Raw genomic sequence first — 23,551 nt, forward strand, 5'->3', positions numbered from 1 at the left:
TGTTGAGCATTGCAGTGTTGAAATTTGTGTGCTCACGAATCCTCATTATAACACATGAATTGTAGACTTTATGAAAGATTCATTATGCATATATTTATTGTGTTATAACAGAGATTTGTGAGATTGCGATGAACTGAGATGTCTTTTAGAGATTATAAATGCAGTGCTCTTTGCTGGCATTATGCCATGCCAAACCATGCACGCAGCAGCCACTTGTTTTAGTTAAAAATAACAGTGTTCTCTCAACGTTGATGCTTCAATAACAAATATTTATCGGGAGCATGTATGCTGGGATTTCATAAATTTAATGGAGAAAAAAGTAACCTAACCAGTAATGTAACTAATTACTTTTGAAATAAAGTAATCAGAACAGTAACGTGATTACTTTTAAAAGGAATAATCAGTAATCAGATTACATTTTCAGAGTAACTTGCCCAACACTGCTTTCAGACTCATTTTGAATAATAAAGTTTATTGTTAAATTGTTAAATACCCTGCCTCTACTACATAGACCTATGTTTGTCACATCATTATAAGTGTCTGATCACCCCATTTGAGTTATCATTGCAAAAAATTTATGTACCCTCCTTTTTTTTAACCACTCCACACCAATTGCTACTATCAAGAGTTTCCTACCAAAAGGATTGAAACATCTAGTTCTATTAGCTTTACTGATCTTCTGGAAGAAAACCCAATGACTGCTGTGAAAGTGCAGCTGGCGACAAGGGAAAGACTGTGAGACAGCATGGAGAGACAGCTGACAGGAGGAAATAGACCCCAACGGGGCTGTTATGGGCTAGCTACCCATAGCAGCAGGCTCCGTCACCCCTATTAGGACACAAGAGCCACCTTATCTGGCTACGAAAAGTTCAAAAAGAAAAATACCCCTAGAGTCTGCGAGAGCAGGGGCGCAAGACGACTCACAGACTGTCCTCCCTGTAATGACTCTTGGAATGGACATGACATTGAAAGAAGGAAGTAGCAAGACTCTTGAGAAATTAGTAGCTGGACATGTTCTTCAGACTTGTGTGTGTGGATGGGCGAAAGTAACATCAACCCATGGTCTTAAGGTACATCAAGGACAGAAGAAATGCCTGAAAACCACCAACCCAGGGACCCGCACTGACCAGAGTTGGTCAAGAAAAAGGTTAAATCAGTCGGATGAAACTCAGCGGCAGGAAGAAACCCACAGTCCACAGAGAATCAGCACCCCAGGGAATGAAGAGGAAGCTTCAGGCAGAACCACAAGTCCAAGACAACAACCAGCCCACCGCAAAAAAGAAAACATGCAAGGATGTAAGCCGTTGGTGAAATGGCCAAAGTCTAACAGCAAAGAGTGGGAAACCATCAACAAAGACTTAAGCCTTATCCTAAGTAACATCAAAGAATCAGCCAAGAAGAAGCTGGAGAAGATGGGCGACCTTATCTACAGCTACGGAGAGGAGAAATGTGGAGTGAAGGAGCAAGTAAGAAAGAAAGACATGCTTCCCGCCCTCAAGTCCCGTCAGCTGCAAGAAATTCAACAACTTGTGAAAGAGGGGTGACGGCTAAGAAAGTTGTGGTGAAAGGCAACAGTAGAAGAAAGGGAAGGCATCAACTTCCTTCAGGAGGACCTAAAGCACAGGCTCTCAAATCTTCGCAGAGCAGAAAGCCTACGGATGCGTCGGAAGAAGAAAGAAAAAGCCAGAACCGATTTCTACAAAGACCCTTTTAAGTTTGTGAAAGGCATATTCACAAAGGAGAAGAGTGGATCCCTGAAAACATCAAAAGATCAGGTTGAAGAGCATTTGAGAACCATCTATACTGATGAAAAAAAGATGAACCGATCGTTGTCCCCACTGACATCCCTCCAATATCACCACCACAACATCAGTTTGATATCAGCCCTCCTAAGCTGAGCGAGGTGAAGCAGGCAGTGAAAAAGGCAAGATCGGCATCTGCACCAGGCCCTAACGGCGTACCATATAGTGTCTATAACAACGCATCAGATGTTTTGAAAATTCTGTGGAAACATTAAAGTGGCATGGGACAAGCAAATCATCCCGAAAGCCTGGCGAAGAGCAGGAGGGGTGTTCATCCCAAAAAAAAAAAAAAAGAACGCAACCACCATTGAACAGTTTCGCCAAATAAACCTGCTGAACATTGAAGGCAAGATCTTTTTCAGTGTGTTGGCACAACGACTGACACAGTATTTAAAACAAAATCATTTCATTGACACATCAATCCAAAAGGCTGGTATTGCAGGCTTTTCAGGATGCCTTGAACATAACAGCATCATATGGCATCAAATCCAGACTTCAAAGAAAGAAGGAAAAGATCTTCACATCTTGTTCCTTGATCTGGCCAATGCCTATGTTTCAGTCCCTCATTTGTTTTTGTGGGCTGCTTTTGATTTCTTCCAGGTGCTGACTATAATCACAAATCCAGTGAAACACTACTTCCAGGATCTACAGTTTTGCCTTACAACATCAAGCTTCACCACATGTTGGCAACCGCTGGAGGTAGGCATCATGGCGGGGTGCACCATCTCCCCATTAGCCTTCACGATGGCAATGAAGATCATTATCAGAGCCTCAAAATGGGTCGTGGGAGGAGAACGACTACAATGTAATCAGATGTTACCACCAATTCGAGCCTATATGGACGATCTAACAACACTCACAACAACTGTCCCCTGCACCAAGAGACTGCTGGAGAAACTTCATCAAAATATAACATAGGCAAGGATGAAGTTAAAGCCCAGAAAGTGCAGAAGCATCTCCATCGTGAAAGGACAAGTCACAGACCAAAGATTTCATGTCGGCGGAACACCTGTCCCAGCTGTCTCAGAAATGCCAGTAAAGAGCTTGGGGAGATGGTATGATGCGAAACTCAAAGACACCAAGCAGTTTGAACATCTAAAAAATTATATCAGCATGTACATGGAGTGCATTAACAAGACATTGTTACCAGGAAAACTCAAGTTGTGGTGCTTTCGGTTTGGCATACTCCCAAGACTCTTGTGGCCGTTAAATGTGTATGAGATCCCCATCACCAAAGTTGAAAAGTTGGAACGGCTGATAAGCATACAGCTGAAGCAGTGGCTGGGAATTCCACGTTGTTTAAGTCCCGTCGGAGTTTATGGACATGGCAAGCTGGAATTACCAATCACAGGGCTCGTGGAAGAGTTCAAATGCACCAAGGCAAGGCTCGTCATGACCCTAACTGAATCCGAGGATGCAGTCATTCGAACAGCGGCCCCCCGGGTGGAAGCGGGAAGGAAGTGGACTCCATCAGAAGCTGTTCAGAGTGCAAAGTCTGCGCTTCACTTCAGAGATGTGGTCAGACAAGTACAGCATGGGACTCATCCCAAAAACTCCTCTGTGGCACAAAGCAACATCAGTGCAGAAGAGACAGCTAGTGGTAGAAGAAGTCAGGAGACAGGAGGAGGGTGAGCGACATGCCAAAGCTGTCTCAATGGGCAAGCAGGGGAAATGGACCAACTGGGAGGGCCTGGAGAAGAAAAAGCTCAGCTGGCATGACATCTGGCAGATGGATGGAGCGCGGCTGAGTTTTGTCATCAGAGCCACATACGACCTGCTACCATCCCCTCAAAATCTGAAAGAGTGGTATGGAGAAGATCCCGCCTGTTCCCTGTGTCAAGTACCTGCATCCCTAAGGCACATTCTATCAGGGTGCACTACAAGTCTTACCCAAGGGCGTTGGCAGCATAACCAAGTACTTAGAGAGCTGGCATCAATACTGGAACAGAAACGAACCACCACAAACAACCTCCCACAAACATTGGCAGGACAGGTCAACTTCACAAATTTCATACCAGCTGGCCAACATCAAGAGCATCGTATAACACCTAAAGATGCAAGCTTCCTGCAATCAGCGCAGGATTGGAAATTGGAAGTGGACCTTGATAAGAAGCTTGTGTTTCCCCCAGAAATAGCTACAACACTCCGGCCAGACATGGTCCTGTGGTCTCCAACAACAAAGTTGGTATATGTTGTCGAATTAACAGTACCATGGGAAGAGGGGTTTGAAGAGGCTTATGAGAGGAAAAATAACAAATATTCCGACCTGGCAGCTGAAGCATCCCAGAACCGCTGGAAGACTAGCATCTTTCCAGTAGAGGTGGGATGCAGGGGATTTGTTGCAACATCTACCACCAGTCAACATCTACCACCAGTTTGCTGAAAAAATAGGGGTGAAGGGTTGCTCTCTCCAACAGGCCATCATGTCCATATCAAATGCTGCTGAAAAAAGCAGTATCTGGCTCTGGATCAAGCGTAAGGACCCCATCTGGGCAGTAAGGTAGAGATAAATGGTATGCGGTCAGGCTTAGGCCCGACTCAGGGAGAAGGACGCCCCTGCCATGCAGAGCCCATCAGGGATATAGAGGGTATGGCATGGAGGGGGGTGTACCTGGGACTCTGGGTACACCGTTGAGCCTTCTGGAGACGTTGTGGGCTTCAATTAACGAAACGTCGATGAAGCAGGGTTCCCACCTGATGACCCCAATGACATACCTTACCCTCCTTTTTTTAACCACTCCACACCGATTGCTACTATTCAAGAGTTTCCTACTAAAGGGACTGAAACATCTAGTTCTATTAGCTTTACAGTATATAGGCTATATACTGTATTCTATATGCAGTACCAGTCAAAAGTTTGGACACATGAATGGGAACTTTTGAGTATACTTTTGACTATACTGTACTATAATATAGCCTACACAAAGAATATCTGTCTTGTTTTTACTCCCTAATATCGGGCCCCCAAAATACCCATATCGGTCAGGCTCTAGTAAAAAGACAGTACAAGTCATTATAATCAGTAATTATGTCTACACTGGATGCAACAAATGCCTCGTTTGTAATGGGTTTTATTGTTTATCTCCACTTGATATCTGTCAAATCATCACAATATGGTTAGGGGCGTAACATTTCCGTCAACGCTTGAGGTATTCAACCAATCACAATGCACTGGATAGCTGGCCAATCAGAGCACACCACGCTTTTCAGAATGATGAGCTTTGTAAAAATCGATACGTTTCAGAAAGGCAGGGCATATAGGAGCAACAATAATGTACAGTATGTAATAAATTACTCACCCTCAAGTCATCCTACATGTATATGACTTTCTTCTTTCAGATGAATCCAGTTGGAGTTATATAAAAAAAAAATTGTCTTTGATCTGTCAAGCTGTTTCATGGCACTCAGCAGGTGTTGCATGCATCAGTCCAAAAGAAGTTAAATAGAATTTCAATATAAGCCAAGAGTAGACTGGTTTTCCTTTGCTAAAGTAAGGAAACTTTGCTACCTTTCCTCCTGTTAACAAACATTGCTTTTGTGTACAACTGTTGGCGCAAGCTACATTAAAGTGATTATTATATGTTGTTTTTTGTTGTGATCAACTTTTTTATTGTCTTCAATTCATCAAAACAACATCCATTCAAACAAACCAAACAGGGAAGGGGGAGCAACAGACACATCAATAGTTTGAAAGAAAAAAAAGAAGAAAAAAAAAAAACCTTTTTATGTTCATTCCTTTATATAGTCCAAAATTTTTTGGAAGAAAAACATTTGCCATGCATCGATGGTACTAAGTTTAGCCTTGTTCATTTGTGCAGTTGAACCTTCACAAGTCACTCTTTTAAGGAGGCTGTGAATCCAAAATGTTTTTGCACACATATGTGGAGTAAACCAATTTTGTATTATTGTTGTCTTTGCAGGTGAAAAATCAGCAAACAACGTTCTCTTCTTTAATGAACTTATAGATTTAATAGAGGCTTTGCAGTGTGATCATTAAGTTTACTATATATTAGAGAAACAGATGGCCAACCAGAGGATGGCGTGATCCAATCCCACATAGGATGAGAGGAAATAGGGGATGCCCAGGGAAATCTATAGGCCTTGAGAGCAGAGCATAACTGAAAAAAGACAAAGTATGATGATGCTAGTAAACAAAATTTAGTTCTTAGTTCTTGAAATGAGCAGATACCTTGGTTATCATATAAGTCACTGCATGTGTTTATGCCCACTGTAGACCAAGAGGGGTGGAAAAATGGCAGATTTTCACATAAAAAATTAAAGTTGTGCCATAAGGGTGTGTTGTTACAAAATTTGAAAGGTCCTCCCATTAGATGTTCCACCCTTTTCCAGATCCTCATAGAACTGGCCACAACTGGGCCAAATTTATATTTATCATTTTTATTATCTGTGCCAGCAAAAAAATATCTTGGAACCTATGTGGTTTAACCTTGTCAGCTTCAATTACTCTCCATGAAGCTTTAGACTGAGGATCAACTCAAATATGAAGAGTCATAAATTGAAATGACAAATAATATAATTCAAAATTTGGCATAGCCATTCCTCCTGAAAGTATAGGATGCTGCAATGTGACAAGTTTTATTCTGGGTCATTTACCATTATAGATAAACTGGGAAAGTATGGAATTTATCTCCTTGAAGTAACCTTGAGGGAGGAAAGCGGCAGCATAGAAAAAAGAAAATTAAGCCGAGGTAACAAATTAATTTTGACTGTGGAGATTTTGCCTTGAAGAGAGACTTTAAGATTATTCCATCTTTGAGTATCACTTCTGATCTTGACTAAAATGTCATTAAAATTGTTTCTGGCAATTTTATGAATGTCTTTATATATGGTAATACCCAAATAAAAAAGAATCTTTAATAGGAATGCATGAGGGGATAGGAGAGTTAGCTTTAACATTGTTAATTGGCATTAAAAAATATTTGGTCCAGTTTATCTTGTACCCCGATAGACTACTGAAGTGATCAGGTGTCGGGAAGATAATATTACCAGTTAAGACTGATGCCTCAGGTGAGTGGTAAAGTGTCTTAATCATAGAAACGTAATGTTCACCGAAACCAAACATTGCAGAACTGCCCACATATAGTTCCACTCTAGCCTGTCAAAGGCCTTTTCTGCATCAAGTGAAAAAAAAAAACGCACAAAGACTCGGAAGAGAGTCTGCAAAATCAAGTACATGAAACAGTCGATGCATATTATCAGATGCGTAACCCCCCTTAATAAAACCAATTTGGTCCTATTTGGTCCTATTTACATGGTGAAATGTAAAAAGTAGCGTGACATTGTCCTGCATATATTTCACCGGATATGCCTGCCGAGCACCCTTCAGGATCGCCGACCTGTCATGCCGTCTTAGTACACAGAAAATGAGAGTATGCGGCCGATCTGAGTTTTTCCTTCCATCATACACACGATGGACCCAATCTCTATGCCATGCCCTTTCAGTGATGGGATCCACTTAGAAAGATTAGCTCTGAGGAAGCCATCTGCATTGGAGCCCTCCACCCCTTCTAACAACCCCACCAGTTGTACATTATTTCTCCTGCTTCTATCTTCAATGTCTGTATTTTTTTGGTGAATTGTTCCAGCTGATTTCTTAAGTTTGTGACTATCCTCACATGCAGCTGCTTGAACGGAATCGACATAGTCCCGTGTCTACTTTACTGCGTTGGCTAGCTTTTCAACTTCGGCTTTTAGCTCTTTTACAGAATCAGTGGTCATTTGTATATCCAAATGTAGATCACGGAGTGCTGGGGTCAGTACAGAATCTATTGCTTCTCTTACAGTCGATGCCACAACCGAATCGAGAGTAATTTGTTGCTCTTTGAGTGCTAGCTAAATACCGTTAGCTATAGCAGCGTCGAGATCCTCACTGGACTGGAGATGGTGGAATCTTTGAATTTTTTCTTTATTGGCGATTGTTCAATCTCTCTTTTCCAAACGTCCTTTACTGCTGGGGTACTCAAAGTGGGCTAGGTAAAGGGTGGTTCAAAATTTACTGACAAGATATATAACATTTCTGACTAAGTGAGCAGAGAGAAGGACTATGCGTGCATTGCTGCCGAAGGGTCACGTTATCTCCCGTGATTATTACGTTTTGAATATGGATATTTTTCTTACAAAAACTCATCAATTTGCTACAGAAGGCCTTTGTTCACCCCCCCGAGCCATGTGAGACTTTTTTTTTTTTTTTTTTATGGATTGGCGCTTTTTTTTTTTTTACTTCTTTTGGACTGATGCATGCAACAGCTTGAAAGATCAAAGACAATTTTTAATATAACCTACTGGATTCGTCTGAAAGAAGAAAGTCATATACGCCTAGGATGACTTGAGGGTGAGTAATTTATGGGCTAATTTTCATTTTTAGGTGAAATAACTCTTTAACCTTAAAGGGGTCATATGATGTTGCTAAAAAGAACATTATTTTGTGTATTTGGTGTAATGAAATGTGTTATGCGGTTTAAGGTTCAAAAAACACATTATTTTCCACATACTGTACATTATTGTTTCTCCTCTATGCTCCGGCTTTCTGAAACATGACGATTTTTACAAAGCTCATCGTTCTGAAAAGCGAGGTGTATACTGATTGGCCAGCTATCCAGTGCATTGTGATTGGCTGATTACCTCAAGCGTGTGACTGAAATATTACACCCCTTAATATACTGTGATGCGTCTACCAGTGTTCTAACAAATAATGCTACCTATCAGATTATGCTACCAACACAGATGTTTGTTCTATTCATGGGTTTCACGTGACGTCACACAGTGGTGCGGCCGCCATTTGTAGGACCAAATTGCAATTCCGTCAGTCTGCTGATCTGTGCTCTGGGCTTTGATAACAACAAATCACAATGGATTATTTACCAAGAGATGTGGATGTATGGGATTTTTATGATTAAATATTTCTCGTAAGCATAGATGCATTTTTACATTTTAGTATTTTAAATTTGCGTGCGAGACTGCTGATTTGCAAGAAAACTTTTGTTATGCTCCTCCTAAAGCTAATAAATCAACAATGTTTTTGATCTTTGATCTAAGAACAGTTATGTCAGTCTATTTATGCTGCACTAAACTTTGACGAACAACACTCCGATCGCAAACAAACAGATGAGGAAGAGGATGATGATGACGGTCCAGCACATACAAGGAGAAAAGTTTGTAGTTTTAGTTTCCACATTCTTATTTTTATGAATGTTATTACTTCAAGGATGTTAGAGTGAAGAGGATGTTTGTACTATTAGTATTATAATTCTAGAAAAACTTCTTCAATTAGCATATAGAGACATACAGGAATAACTGAATATTTCTCATAAATGTGACACGTCTTTTAACCTATGTTTTGCAGTAACCAGAGAAGTGTCATCACAGAAGAAATGGCAAAAGTCCCCCAGACACCTGTGAACACCAAGCAGTGGACATCATCTTTATTGTACTTCTCTGACTGGACTAGCAAGGATCAGTTAGATTCAACGAGAAAGTGTGTTCAAGTACATGTCTGCACTGACCATGATTATGCCATGTAATAAAATGTTTTCTGCTACATTTGGGGGGAATCTTAACTGAAAAGACAACCTGACCAACAGGAAGCTATGGATGTAATGAATGTGTATTTTTCAAGCATTTTATTGTGGCTTTCACTGTTATTTTTCTCTGCACAGTGATGACTAGTGAAAAGTGTTTCTACTAATTTACTTAAAAGTACAGTTAACCCAGAATTTCTGTCATCATTTACATTATTACATAAATTCCCCCTAATTTTTTTTAAACCCCTGACTTTTGTTTTTCTGCAGAGCTCAATGGAAGATACTTTGAAGAATGCTGGTAATCAAAACAAACATGTTTGTCACGTGTAGATGACAATGGGAGTAAATTATTTTTATTTTATTTATTGTATTATCTCTTTAATTAGGATAATACATACTTTAAATTTCAAACATACTGGACACAGCCACTTAATGTGCTAAAATTAAATGGGTAAATAACAATAAAAAATAGGCTTTCAAATAGGGCTGGACAATAATTCAATATCAATATGTGTTGAGATATAATTTTTCTCAATATCGGCTATATGATTTTTAAACCCATTTCCGATATTTCGATATACATTACCAGTATTTCCCATACATTGATTTATTTGTGGCGTTTGACTTCATTGTATAAACATGAGAACTGCACGTTTTAAAATCAAAACACGTCGCGGGTGTTTTATATGAATGTATATCTGAAGGGAACCGACTGTATTCAGAAAAGTTTCGATGCCATTTTCATTTTATCTGATAAAGAAGCGTTCATAAGCAGAACTGCTTTGATTGCAGCCGTTACTGGAGAAACCGCTGGTTCTACCGCACTCACAGCGCCTCCTGCTGGCAGACAATCAGTTTGCATTCAAGTCCGTAACCAGCAACATGTTTTTTTCTCTGCAGCAACTCAGAGCATTTTTCATACTCTTTATAGTGCTAAGGCATATTTAATCATCTTACACTACCAGTCAAAAGGTTTTGAACAGGAAGTTTTTTTTTTTTTTGTATAATGTTTTTCTTTTAAATAATTATTCTGCTCACCAAGCCTGCATTTATTTGATCCAAAGTACAGCAAAAACAGTTTAATTTTGAAATATTTTTACTACTTAAAATAACTGCTTTATTTTAAAATGTAGTTTATTCCTGTGATCGAAGCTGAATTTTCAGCATCATTATTCCAGCCTTCAGTGTCACATGATCCAGAAATCATTCTAATATGCCGATTTGCTGATTATCAATATTTAAAACAGTCGAGTAAATTTTTTTCAAGATTCTTTGATGAATAGAAAGATCCAAAGATCAGCATTTATCTGAAATAAAAAGCTTTTGTAACATTATACACTATTCCATTCAAAAGCTTTGAGTCAGTATGATTTCTTTCTTTTTCTTTTTCTTTTTTGGAAAACATTTATAGAAATTTTTATTTAGCCAGGATGCTTTAAATTGATCAAAAGTGATGATAAAGACATTTATAATGTTAAAATTTCTATTTCAGATAAATGATGTCCTTCTGAACCTTCTATTCATCAGAGAAACCTGAAAAAAAATCTACTCAGCGGTTTTCAGCATATTAATAAATTATTTTTGAGAAGCAAATCAGAATATAAGAATGATTTCAGAAGGATCATGTGACTGATGCTAAAAATATAGCTTTGAAATCAAAGGAATAAATGATATTGTAAAATATTTCCAAATATAACAAAATATTTTTTTAAATAGTAAAAATATTTCAAAATGTTACTTTTCTTGCTGTATTTTGGATCGAATAAATGCAGGCCTGGTGAGCAGAAGAGAATTTTTTTAAAACATTAAAAATCTTACTGTTCAAAAACATTTGACTGGTAGTGTATATTAGCCTATAGTTTGAAGTTAAAGATATTAATATTAATTAGATAAGTCTGAGAAGATTGAAAAGAGTGAAAGAGTGAAAATCTGATGGTCACATGTGATTCTGGACCACAAAACCAGTCTTAAGTCGCTGGGGTATATTTGTAGCAAAAGCCAAAAATACATTGTATGGGTCAGAATTATACATTTTTCTTTTATGGCAAAAATCATTCGGATATTAAGTAAAGATCATGTTCCCTGAAGATATTTAGTAAATTTCCTACCGTAAATATATCAAAACTTAATTTTTGATTAGTAATATGCATTGCTAAGAATTTTATTTAGACAAATTTAAAGGTGATTTTCTCAATGTTTTTATTTTTTCAAATAGTTGTATCTCAGCCGAATATCATCCTTTCCTAACAGCTTATTTATTCAGTTTTCGGTTGATGCATAAATTTCAATTTCGAAAAATTGACCCTTATGACTGGTTTTGTGGTCCAGGGTCACAAATCTGTTTTCTCTCAGGTACATCGCAGTGTAAGCTTCACAGTGAACATTACTACATCACTCTCGTCAGCGTAGTCCATATCAACAACAAAAATATATCTTGACTCCATATAGTGCTTATTTTGAGAGAATTCCAGGTATTTTGAGGAGTAGGATTATAAAAAAATATGTGCTAATATAAAATTAAGTAGCCTACATAAAATTGCTAAATAAGTCTATCTATCAGTACTTTTTTACTTAAGTACATAAAAAATCGAGTACTTTTGTACTTTCACTTGAGTAAAATTGAAAAAGGAGTACTTTACCTTTTACTGGAGTAATATTTTATTATACGTATCTGTACTTTTACTCAAGTACTTGATTTGTGTACTTCGTCCACCACTGATAATTATTAATTGATTAATGTGAAATATCGACTCCTGTACATCCTTTGCAAAATCAGACAATCTCTTGTCAGTGGAAAAACTGTAAAGCCGCGAGATGTGTGATACAACAACAGATGGCGGTAATGAACAAATAATCAAATTTAGCTTGTGATCTAATCAGAAGACAACCCTGGCACTGCTTCAATGCATTACAGGCTCGTGACTCATCAGATCACAAAATGGAATGTAGTGTTTGTACTTGCTGGAAAAAAATAGTTAGCTACTGGAAAAGCTACATTGTTTTAAAAGTAGCTAAGCTACAGTTGTGCTACTGAAAAAAGTAATTTTACGTTAGTAGTGTCGCTACTTGTAGTTAGCTACTCCCCAACACTGAATGTCCGGTGTGTGACACCTTAATATACAGCTAAATCTTATATTACACAAACCAACAATCACTATAAATTGAAGAACAAAACATTATGAAAACATAAAAACATTCAGTCTTTATCCTGAAGGACTGAAACAATGACACAACTGAAACAAAAGGTTTTTAATACCAGTAGTTTGGCCTGCTCCTGCAGCAGCTGTTGCTGAACGATTTCAAGATGTCTTTGCTCCTCCTCGAGCTGCCGGTGGATAAACTCCTGTCAAACAAACAGATTCAAACAAAGTCAGTGTTTAGCTTAAGTTCCATGTCATTATAAATGTGAGATACTTATAAAATCACCTGTTCAAGGTCAATCCTTCTCTTTTCCTCTTCGACTCTCCTGCGCTCTTCTTCCTCTTTACGCTTAAGTTCCATTTCCTCCTTGTGTCTTTTGTCCTCCTGCTCCTTGCGTCTTTGCTCCCGCTCTTGCTGCCGTCTCATCTCACGCTCCCGTCGCTGTTGCTGTCAAAGTCAAGAGACTTTTGATCTTTTATCTTGACTTTTTCATCCACTTCAATTGTTGACTACTATATTTGAAACTGCCTACTTAATCTATGCATCAAACAGTCAAATCCCATACTGAATGGCGCTAAAAATGTCCTATACATGTAATGTGTGTAGTGGACAACACATTCCAGGGCCTAGTTTATGGTGGAGCCCCTGTCTGACCACAATAGTGTACGAAGGTTTGCTACATTTAAGGTTTGCTGATTGGATCTTGGTGGACTAACATAAGCAAAACTGTAAACTGATGCAAAACTACACCACACACATCTTATACTTATTCAAAGAAATAAGTATTCGCAGTGACAGTGATGTGTAGCGCAAAACATCTTACCCAAACACAGCTGTTAATGGACAAATTAATGCAAGTATGACAGTTCAATCTTTTCCAACATTTTCGGACTTAATGTGTTCGTAACATTGCCAAAGTTATTCTGGTTGTGGTTTGGAAAGTGAGAAATTAACTTGTAAAACACTTTCCTAACTTTGTAATTGGACTATGCAAATTAAGTTCCACAGGAGGAAAGAAGGGTGGGCCACACCATGTTCTGTTCTGATAGAAACAGCCAATCACAGCACGGAAATGGAGAAGCCCCAAATTGCAATCTCCTTCTCATTGGAAAGGGATAAATGTACCTTCCCAAAAGACACTCCCTCTTCTGAGTCTCAGTCCCGTAAGGGAGAGACTGCAACACATACATTCAGGTTCTAAGTCTCCCATCCAGAGAGACAATAGCAAATACACCGTTCTGATTCTGAGTCCCGCGAGGGAAGGGACACGCGCATTTCGTCAGTAAAGCGGGCTCCCTGATTACCGCTAAATCGCCATCACCTGCTTTCAAATGGAGCGGCATTTAATAGACAGAGCCGTAGTTCACTGACAAGCTATGCAATATCGCGTTCATTATCGAAGGCGATTCATCTGAACGCGATATTTCGTAGCTTGTCAGTGATCTACGGCTCTGTCTATTAAATGCCGCTCCATTTGAAACCAGGTGATGGCGATTTAGCTGGAATCCGGGAGCCGGCTTTACTGACGAAATGCGCATGACAATCACATGCAATATATAGCCCAGCCCTATTGCATCCTACAGCACTTCATATTCAATGATTCCTGCTCCTTTCCCCACTGCATTGTTACCAGCACAACCAGTGGATGAAGTCATTGCCACCAGTACTGCTCATTCAACCACAGAGAATGTAAATATCACTTATCAGTCCCTCCAGGATTTAGCAATTCTGCGATCACTGAATTTATCGCAAAATCAAGCAAACTATGCAATTTTCACAAAAGCTCGCAAATTTTCGCAATTGCCACAGATTTTCCACAGATTTTGGGCTGACACATCCCGTGATGTCATAGCAACGCACATTCAGTAAAATAAAGGTTGTTTCTCAGTTCCAAAAATGGAACAGCCTTGGTTTCTCATCATGATCGATTTACAAGAGCTACATTGGATAAATTAACCGAAAGCGGAACGAATCCGCACTATGGGCTATGCAGCGCAGACCATTTATCTGCTAGGCCCGGAGCCACTGGCTGATCTCGATCACGTGATACCGATATACACAGCGCTGGGAGATAGAGTGAAGAAAGCAGTCGAATACACCACAGAATCTATAACATCTCTGTGAAATCTTGTGAGAAGCATTCAAATTCAGGGCAGAATTCTGTTAAAGCTGATATCAGAACAAATGCCACTGATGTGGAAACCAGGAAAAACATTGTTCAATAAACACAAATCACCACCATTCACCATGGATTTAACAAAGTAAAACTACATGAACAACTTGTGGCAGAAATGGTCTAATGTTTTCGAGTGTTTTTGAAATGCTCCACACAACTTTTCCCAGCACTTCAAAGCTTTAAGTATTACAGAATATTTGTTCATCCTTCATAGGCTGCGCCATGTATAAAACTCAATTTCATAATGTAGGAAACCAAACTTATTTAAAAAATAAATAAATTACCATTAGAACATGGCTGCAGACTTACAGTACTTACAGGCCATTTCCACTCCCTAATATATATTTATTAAATTATATTTAGACATTATGAATGACAGTAATAAAAGTTAACTTTATCTGCATCTAAACTACCCAGACAGCACAAGTACATCTGTAAGACGTCTGCTAAAGATCTGGAAAACATCTGCTGTGTACTCCGATATCGTCTCAAAAGCAGTTTTACATGCATTCTAATAAATGTCTAATTGACATCTGACAGGAAACATCTTAGAGACATATGAGCAAGCACTTTTAAAAGTACATCTTGCATATGTAAATGCAGACATCAAATAGACATCTCTGAGATACACATGTGTGATTGGGGTGAGTGCCTCAAATGTTAGTCTGGAGCCCTACAATGTTTCTTGAAGTCAGAAAAGTCATAACAGTGTTAGAAGAATGTTGTCTGTGGTATATTTTAACTGCAAAACAATAAGAAATGCCACAAATTTTGAGAAAAGCTGCAGCAAATTCATTAATTTAGGCTGCAAAAATCTGAAAAAAGTTCTCGAAATCCTGGAGGCAATGACTTCTCTAAACCTCTTCCAGAGACCTTGGCATTGTTTTACATTGTCAGTATATGATTTTTCTAATTTATATCAGGATCATTCCATGTCAACTCAACCAGAGGTCCCAGGCTCAAATTTTTGATTTTGCTAATATTTATTCTGAAGAAAGATAAACATGAATAGTGATTAAAGCCAAAATATTAAATGTTGTGGATGAATATTTACTAAGTTATCCACTATTTTGTAGAGGGGGGTCAAAATTTCCATTTTTACCTGAGGCTGTGACAAGGGATATGTGTGCCGGTATCAAATTCTCATATTGCGATTAATTACTAATGCTTTTATCACGTTATACGGTATTATCACAATATTGAAATTAAGTTTCAAAAAAGTGTTGTCATATTAAGGCTGTGCATTTAATCGAAAAACAGATTTCGATTTTTGGCCTCCAACAATTATGAAAATACAATAATCGAGATAAAATGATTATTGTGCCCTATTCTGTCCTAGATGCGTGTTCCATCTACGCAACATTGACAGATAGCTAACAGGAGTCAGAAAAGGGCAGACGCAGTAGTAAAGTTGAAAGTTTTACTGTTTTGTTCTTTCCTCTTCTTTCTCTTTTTTGTAAAACTGAAATATACAAAGATTACAAATGTCTTGTTACAAAATATTCTCAAAATAAACACAAATGAATTTCCGCTGTTTACAAATATTCTCTGAGCACATATTAAAAGGCTACAATCAGTTCTTCTTAGTGTAATTACAAACAAATTGCCATCACTGTTGAATAGTTTTTTTTAAACTCAAACTAATGAATTACAAATATTTATATACACATTCATGCAAACACTGCAAAAAAGATAACAAACTTACAGGCAAAGCCTTTCTGAGGCACAAAACGTAAAGAAAACAGAGAGATGACTTGTTGGCCCACCACACAGAAAGAAAACTAGAATACAGTGGCTATTTCCTGGTTAACCTCTAACCCAAGAGTCACATGACCTAAACCAACCACTAAGAAAATGGTTTACAATAATCAATTTCTTTGTTATAACATTAAACTGCCACAAGATGGTGCTAGTAAATAAAAAACAAATGTATGTCATGACACTCCCCGCCTGGTATTGTTTAGATACCACCATATAACCTGAGAATGTTCACATAAGACCTCACAAATATCAGTCCTCCGTTGGCATGAGCAGAACTGTTTCCGATATAGGTCTGAGGAATGTCTTGATTGTCCCATTCCTTGCAACTCTTAGTTCAACCGTTCTGACTCTTTTGTCATTGCCAGGAAAAGTCTTGGTCACAAGAGCCATAGGCCATTCATTGCGCTTACTTTGAGCATCCTTAAGAAGGACAACATCGCCCTCTCTTAGATTTCGTCGTTCCTCTTGCCATTTGCTTCGGCTTTGAAGCGTTGAGAGGGTATTCGCCCTCCATCTATTCCAGAAAGTATTAGCAAGATGTTGCACCCTTCTCCATTGCTGTCTATGGAGATTGGTTTCCTTGAAATCACCTGGAGGTGGGAGGAGTGTATGACCCTTTTGAGTAAGGAGCATGGCTGGCGTTAACAAGAAAGGTGAATCTGGGTCTGTTGAAATAGGAACAAGGGGTCTTGAATTAACGATTCCTGTAACCTCTGCCATCAAGGTGGACAACACTTCATGTGTCAAGCGGGAAGGACTGATCTGTTGTAGCATGGAATCTAGTATGCGCCTGGAGACTCCTATCATCCGCTCCCAGGCTCCTCCCATGTGGGATGCATGAGGTGGATTGAAGACCCATGAACAACCCTCTCCACTCAGGTACTTCCTCACACTAGGCTCTTGAGGATCATTTACCACAATTTCCAGCTCTTTACAGGCTCCTACAAAATTGGTCCCGCAATCAGACCGAATTTGTTTGACAGGACCTCGTAGAGCAAAAAACCTTCTCAAGGCGTTTATAAAGGTGGATGAATCCATACTGTCAATCAGCTCAATATGTATGGCACGAATACTCATACAAGTGAAAAGAACAGCCCATCTTTTGCTCTGAGCTTGTCCTCCTCGCGTGCGCCTTGCGACAACTGTCCAAGGTCCAAAAACATCAAGACCGACGTTCGTGAAGGGAGGTTCAGTGCTCAGGCGATCAATGGGCAAGTCTGCCATCTTCTGCTCAGTTACCTTCCCACGAAGCTTGTTGCATACGATGCACTTGTGTACAATGCTGTTGATAAGCTTCCTAACACCAACAATCCAATACCCTGCATTGCGGATAGCTGATTCAGTAAACACACGACCCTGATGCTTGACTCGATCATGGTAATACTCCACAAGTAGCTTCGCAGCATGACTGCGTCCTGGAACAATCAAAGGAAACTTCTCTTGGAGATCCAAAGTTGCATTTTTAAGCCGACCTCCTATCCTGAGAAGATCTCTACTATCTACGTAAGGGTTCAGTTTTTTCAGAGCACTGTGCCTCGGGATGTCATCTTTTTTGGCGATGCAGGTGAGCTCTTCTTGGTAAGCTTCCCTCTGAATACTCTTGATTACAACTTCCTCTGCTTGTAACAACTCTTTCACTGTACGAGGCTTAGCACAGTAGTGCCATGAGCTGCAGGCTCTTTCTCTATCATCAGACGACTTGTAAGTCTGGGCGACATGTATGAGAAAAGCTATGGCTCTGACTAATGACCTCCAAGAAGAGAATCACTCGAATCGTTGACATTCAAGATGAAAATCATCGGATACAGTAGTAGCAAGAGGGCGAACTTCTGTGTCCAACTCTGGCCCGAGGAGGTCAAATTCCCTCTCCTCCAGAGACAGATTCTGATGCATTTGCGACAGGAAGGCAGGTCCTGTAAACCAGGTGGTGGTGCCCAACAGAGCTGCAGGAACGAAGCGGGTGGCATGATCTGCAGGGTTATGCTTAGTAGACACATAGTGCCATTGCATTGGGTTTGACACTCTATGGATACGCTGCACTCTGTTGGCTACGTATACATAGAACCGTCTTGTCTGGTTATAGATGTACCCCAGGACGACTCTACTATCCGTGTAAAACTCCACAGCATCTAAAGTGAAGTCCAGCTCGTTTGTGATTATCTCTGCTATCTCTGCTATCTCTGCAGCTAAAACCGCAGCTCCTAGTTCCAGCCTGGGAATGGTATGAGCAGCTTGTGGAGCTAATTTGGCCTTCCCCAATATGAACCCAGTGTGGCATGCTCCTTCGCCATTGATGACACGAAGATATGCCACTGCTGCAATCGCTTTGACAGAAGCATCAGAGAAAATGTGGAGTTTCTTCCTCAGAGCTGTAGAGAGAGCAGTATAAACATATGTTCTAGGAATCTCCAGCTGTTTTGAGATCTTGTAGGGATCTCCTCCATGCATTCCATGCTTCTTCCTTGTCTTCAGGGAGGGGAGAATCCCAGTCACAAGTCTCACCTGAGAGTTCTCGTAGCAGGAATTTCCCTTCAATGATAACAGGGGCAACGAACCCAAGTGGGTCGAAGAGACTGTTGACAGTAGCCAGTACCCCTCTCCGAGTAAAGGGCTTCTTAATGTCGGTTACATGAAAGGTGAATGTGTCCCCCTTCACATCCCAGCTAAGTCCGAGACTACGTTGGATGGGGGTAGGGTCAACTTCCAAGTTGAGATCTTTGAGTCCCTTCGCATGATCTTCGGTCGGAAATGCATTCATTACTTCCTTGCTATTAGAAGCAAACTTGTGCAATTTTAAATTTGAAGTTGCCAGCATTTTCTTTGTTCGTGTCAACAGATCGATTGTTCCGGCAGCTGTGGGTGTTGACAAAAGTCCATCATCGACGTAGAATTCTCTCTCTACAAAGTGTCTGGCATCTGAACCATATTCCTCCTCACCATAAGCCGCTGCTCGTCGAAGACCATAAATGGCTACAGCAGGAGATGGACTATTACCGAACACGTGCACCTTCATGCGGTATTCAATAATCCCTTTGCTGGTGTCATTATCCTTGAACCAGAGAAAACGAAGGAAGTCTCTATCTTCCTCTTTCACAATGAAGCTGTGAAACATCTGCTCGATGTCTGCAGTTACAGCTACCAGCTCCCTTCTAAAACGTAGTAAGACTCCCAAGAGGCTATTATATAAGTCAGGACCAGAGAGAAGAACATCGTTCAAGGAGATGCCCTGTTTTTGCGCGCTGGAGTCGAAGACAACTCTGATCTGATCAGGCTTCTGTGGGTGGTACACCCCAAAGGTAGGTAAATACCAACATTCCTGGCCTTCTCGAAGAGGAGGGGCTACTTCGGCATGGTCACGATCAAAGATGTTCTGCATGAAGGTAACAAAATGAGACTTCATCTCAGGCTTCTTTTCCAGTGTGCGCAAAAGGGAGGTTAGGCGTGTAAATGCCTGTTCTCTATTATTAGGGAGTCGTTGGCGAGGTGTTCTGAATGGGAGTGGTGCGACCCAACTATTGCTTTCGTCCATGAACATCTCTTTATCCATGATGTCCAAAAAACGCCTGTCTTCAATAGACAATCCAACTTTATTATCCTCCTTTGTCCTCTCAAAGATGGTATCTCCTATGGCATAGTCATCAAAGATGAAGGTGCCGTGCGCCAGAGATGTGCATCTCAGGCGGAGGCTTGATGTCAAACTTCTCCCTAACACTGAGTTTGTTGGGACATGGAGGAAGTAGAGAAGGACATCCATTATCAAGTACATGGGTACGGTAAGCACTAAGTGCTGCAGACCTGTGGACAGATCCTAAGCAGACGTCTCCGACTACGACCCATCCTAGGTCTAGTCTTTGTGCGTAGGGTGCGTTATTAGGACCATTACGTTGCTCCCGGACTTTATGAACCTGAAGGATGTCACGACCCAAAAGGAGAAGAATTTGGGCTTCTGGATCCAAAGGAGGAATGCAATTCGCGATGGGCTTTAGGTGAGTGTGCCAACGTGCTGCATCAGGTGTTTGGTATCTCGGCCCTTTCGTCTGGCATATTGTTGCATTCGATCAACGTTGGCAATTTCACCTTCATTACTCCATCTAAAGACTCTATAATGAAACCAGTAGCTCTTCTTTCCCGCAGTCTCTGTCACACCTGCACAGGTACGTAGAGTATATGTTGAGTTCTCTCCTTTGACATGCAGCAAGTCGAAGAACTTGGTTCTAGCGAGCGATCTATTGCTCTGGTCATCCAGGATCACATAAAGCTTGATTGCTCCTTCTGGGTGGCCTTCTGGGTAAACCTTAGCCAGGCAAATCTTAGAGCATGACCGTGAACATTCACCGTAACCACAGACTTCTGTACACTTGGAAGTTATAGCAGGTTGAGGCGTGTCTTTCTCTCCCTCCCCGCCATGATCAAATAAGTTTGAAGGCGGTGGTCCTGGATGAAGCGCTGCGATATGAGCATCACTGCCACATTCCTTACATTTAATAGCTGCCTTACAGTCCCTGGCCAGATGAGTGGTTGTTGCACAGCACCTGTAGCAAACACCTTTCTCCATTAGAAAAGTCTTGCGCTCATCCAGAGGTTTGATCCTAAAACCTCTGCAACGATTGAGAGGGTGGGGCTTCTTATGAATCGGGCAGACCTTATTCACATCATCCAACTCATAGTTTGAGCGCTGTGTGTCTGACTCACAGTCGCCGCTGACACTTCTGTCTTGTGAGTGTAGACTGAGCTTTTCATTTGTCTCTTGAATTGCTGCTCTGGTTTCAACACACTATGGATTCCTGAAGACAGAGCAAAACTTGGATCGTTGCGTGTTCGAGCCTCTCTGCTGATGAAATCACAGAATAATGAGAATGGAGGAAAGGCGACTTGATGTGCTGATTTGTACTGAGAACCTTGAGCCATCCACCTCTCCTGAAGACTGTAAGGTAACTTATCTACGATGGGAGCAACACCACGTGCGGTGTCAAGATAAGTAAGTCCGGGTAGGTAGCCTTCATGTTTCGCAGACTCCACTTCCTGTAGAAGATCTCCAAGTTCTCTAAGCTTTTTCGCATCTTTGTTGCTGATTTTTGGAAAGCTATCAATCCTGTCAAAGAGGGATTTCTCAATAATCTCTGGAGAGCCATAGCAATCTTCCAAGCGCTCCCATGCTTTTCCCAAGCCTGCGTTTGGATTACCTGTGTGATCCTTCGCACATGTTGTGAAGACTGTTCTCCCAACCATTTAGACAGAAGGTCTAACTGCTCAGCAGCTGATAGGTGCAAACCTTCAATTGCGTTGATGAAAGAGGACTTCCACGCCCAATAATTCTCGGGACGATCGTCAAACTTGAAGAGCCCTGAATTAACAAGCTCTCGGCGTGCTAAGTACCTGGCGACCTCACTCACATTAGTGTCGTTGTTGAACGATGGTTGTGGTGTTGTCTTATATGGAGAAGAAGTGAACGGTGGAATTTGGTATTTTTGACTAGTTGTTTGCACTGACTTCTGAGGATGCTGCGTTATACTCTCAGTATCAGGTTTATTGTTAGAATCTCTGACATCCCAAGATGCTAAGCGATGATGCCTTGGAGGTGTCTCAGGCCTCAACACATGGACAATGGGCTTTAGAGGTAGTTGACATGGCTCATCTCCAGCCGGAGACAATAACCTCAGTTGAGACTGATTCATGACGTAATCACGAGTGCGATCAGAAACTTCTCTCACATCGGAAATCCTTTCTCCAAGTTCACTATCTGCTGCTGCCTCCAAAACCTTCGTCTCCGCAATGGCTGCTGCCACCTCACTTTCATGCTTTATAGCTGCCAGTGACGCTTCCATGCATGCCTCTGTAACTTTCAGTTGAGCTTTCTCAATCAAGATTTCTGATTCTTTTTTAAGATATTCAGTCCTGGCCCGTGCAGCTTCCAGTTTAGCGCGAGACTTGGCAGCAGCTGCGCTAGCCGATGAGCTTCTAGATCTATTAGTCGAAGCAGAAGCTATAGATCTTGTTTCAAATGCTTGACTTCGCTCTGTAGCTTCCCCAGCCTCCATAGCTTTCTCAGCCTCCGTAGATTTCTCCGCCATCATGAATTGCTAATACTGTCTAGGAGTAAAGGGCGTGATGATGAACGAGGAATGATGGAGTTGAAGCTTGCTTTCCTTGAACTTCAGTACCTACTGAGCGGGTTGCCTTTTTACTATTCTGTCCTAGATGCGTGTTCCATCTACGCAACATTGACAGATAGCTAACAGGAGTCAGAAAAGGGCAGACGCAGTAGTAAAGTTGAAAGTTTTACTGTTTTGTTCTTTCCTCTTCTTTCTCTTTTTTTTGTAAAACTGAAATATACAAAGATTACAAATGTCTTGTTACAAAATATTCTCAAAATAAACACAAATGAATTTCCGCTGTTTACAAATATTCTCTGAGCACATATTAAAAGGCTACAATCAGTTCTTCTTAGTGTAATTATAAACAAATTGCCATCACTGTTGAATAGTTAGTTTTTTTTAAAACTCAAACTAATGAATTACAAATATTTATATATACACATTCATGCAAACACTGCAAAAAAGATAACAAACTTACAGGCAAAGCCTTTCTGAGGCACAAAACGTAAAGAAAACAGAGAGATGACTTGTTGGCCCACCACACAGAAAGAAAAAACTAGAATACAGTGGCTATTTCCTGGTTAACCTCTAACCCAAGAGTCACATGACCTAAACCAACCACTAAGAAAATGGTTTACAATAATCAATTTCTTTGTTATAACATTAAACTGCCACAAGATGGTGCTAGTAAATAAAAAACAAATGTATGTCATGACATGCCCCATTCCGCCGCCTTTTCCAGTACTGTGCTTTCGTTCCTCCATAAAAGCCCAATTCCACATGCAAATCAGTAAAATCATGTAATGTGACTTCTGCAAAATGGGACGTGCTTGATTTATAGAAGTATATTTATTCATGTTTTGTAAAAGTGTGAAAGAGAACTTGTCCTGCTCCTCAAGAAGATACATGCGCTCAGAGACGGTACAGAACACGGACATGTAAAGTCATCTTTTAGCTCAAGGTGCACACCTAAACGGTCAAATATACACAGAAATGTGCCAAAATGCGGCGCTTAGTGACGTGCAGCTCTTAAAG

At 40.4% G+C, this 23,551-nt stretch overlaps 1 protein-coding gene across 3 annotated transcripts in view; it reads right to left on the bottom strand.

Moving 5' to 3' along the window:
• LOC109059133 (mitogen-activated protein kinase kinase kinase kinase 4-like) overlaps nucleotides 1–23,551 on the bottom strand; it is a 119,821-nt gene that overhangs the window by 29,887 nt on the left and 66,383 nt on the right. For all 3 annotated transcript variants that reach the window (XM_042716314.1, XM_042716313.1, XM_042716312.1), the window contains exons 6-7: nucleotides 12,770–12,931; nucleotides 12,600–12,686 (exon numbers count right to left, since the gene is read on the bottom strand). In XM_042716314.1, the coding sequence (XP_042572248.1) occupies nucleotides 12,600–12,686; nucleotides 12,770–12,931 (249 nt within the window). The remainder of the gene's footprint in view (nucleotides 1–12,599; nucleotides 12,687–12,769; nucleotides 12,932–23,551) is intronic.

This window comes from Cyprinus carpio, chromosome B1, assembly GCF_018340385.1.
Source record: "Cyprinus carpio isolate SPL01 chromosome B1, ASM1834038v1, whole genome shotgun sequence".
Taxonomy (NCBI): domain Eukaryota; kingdom Metazoa; phylum Chordata; class Actinopteri; order Cypriniformes; family Cyprinidae; genus Cyprinus; species Cyprinus carpio.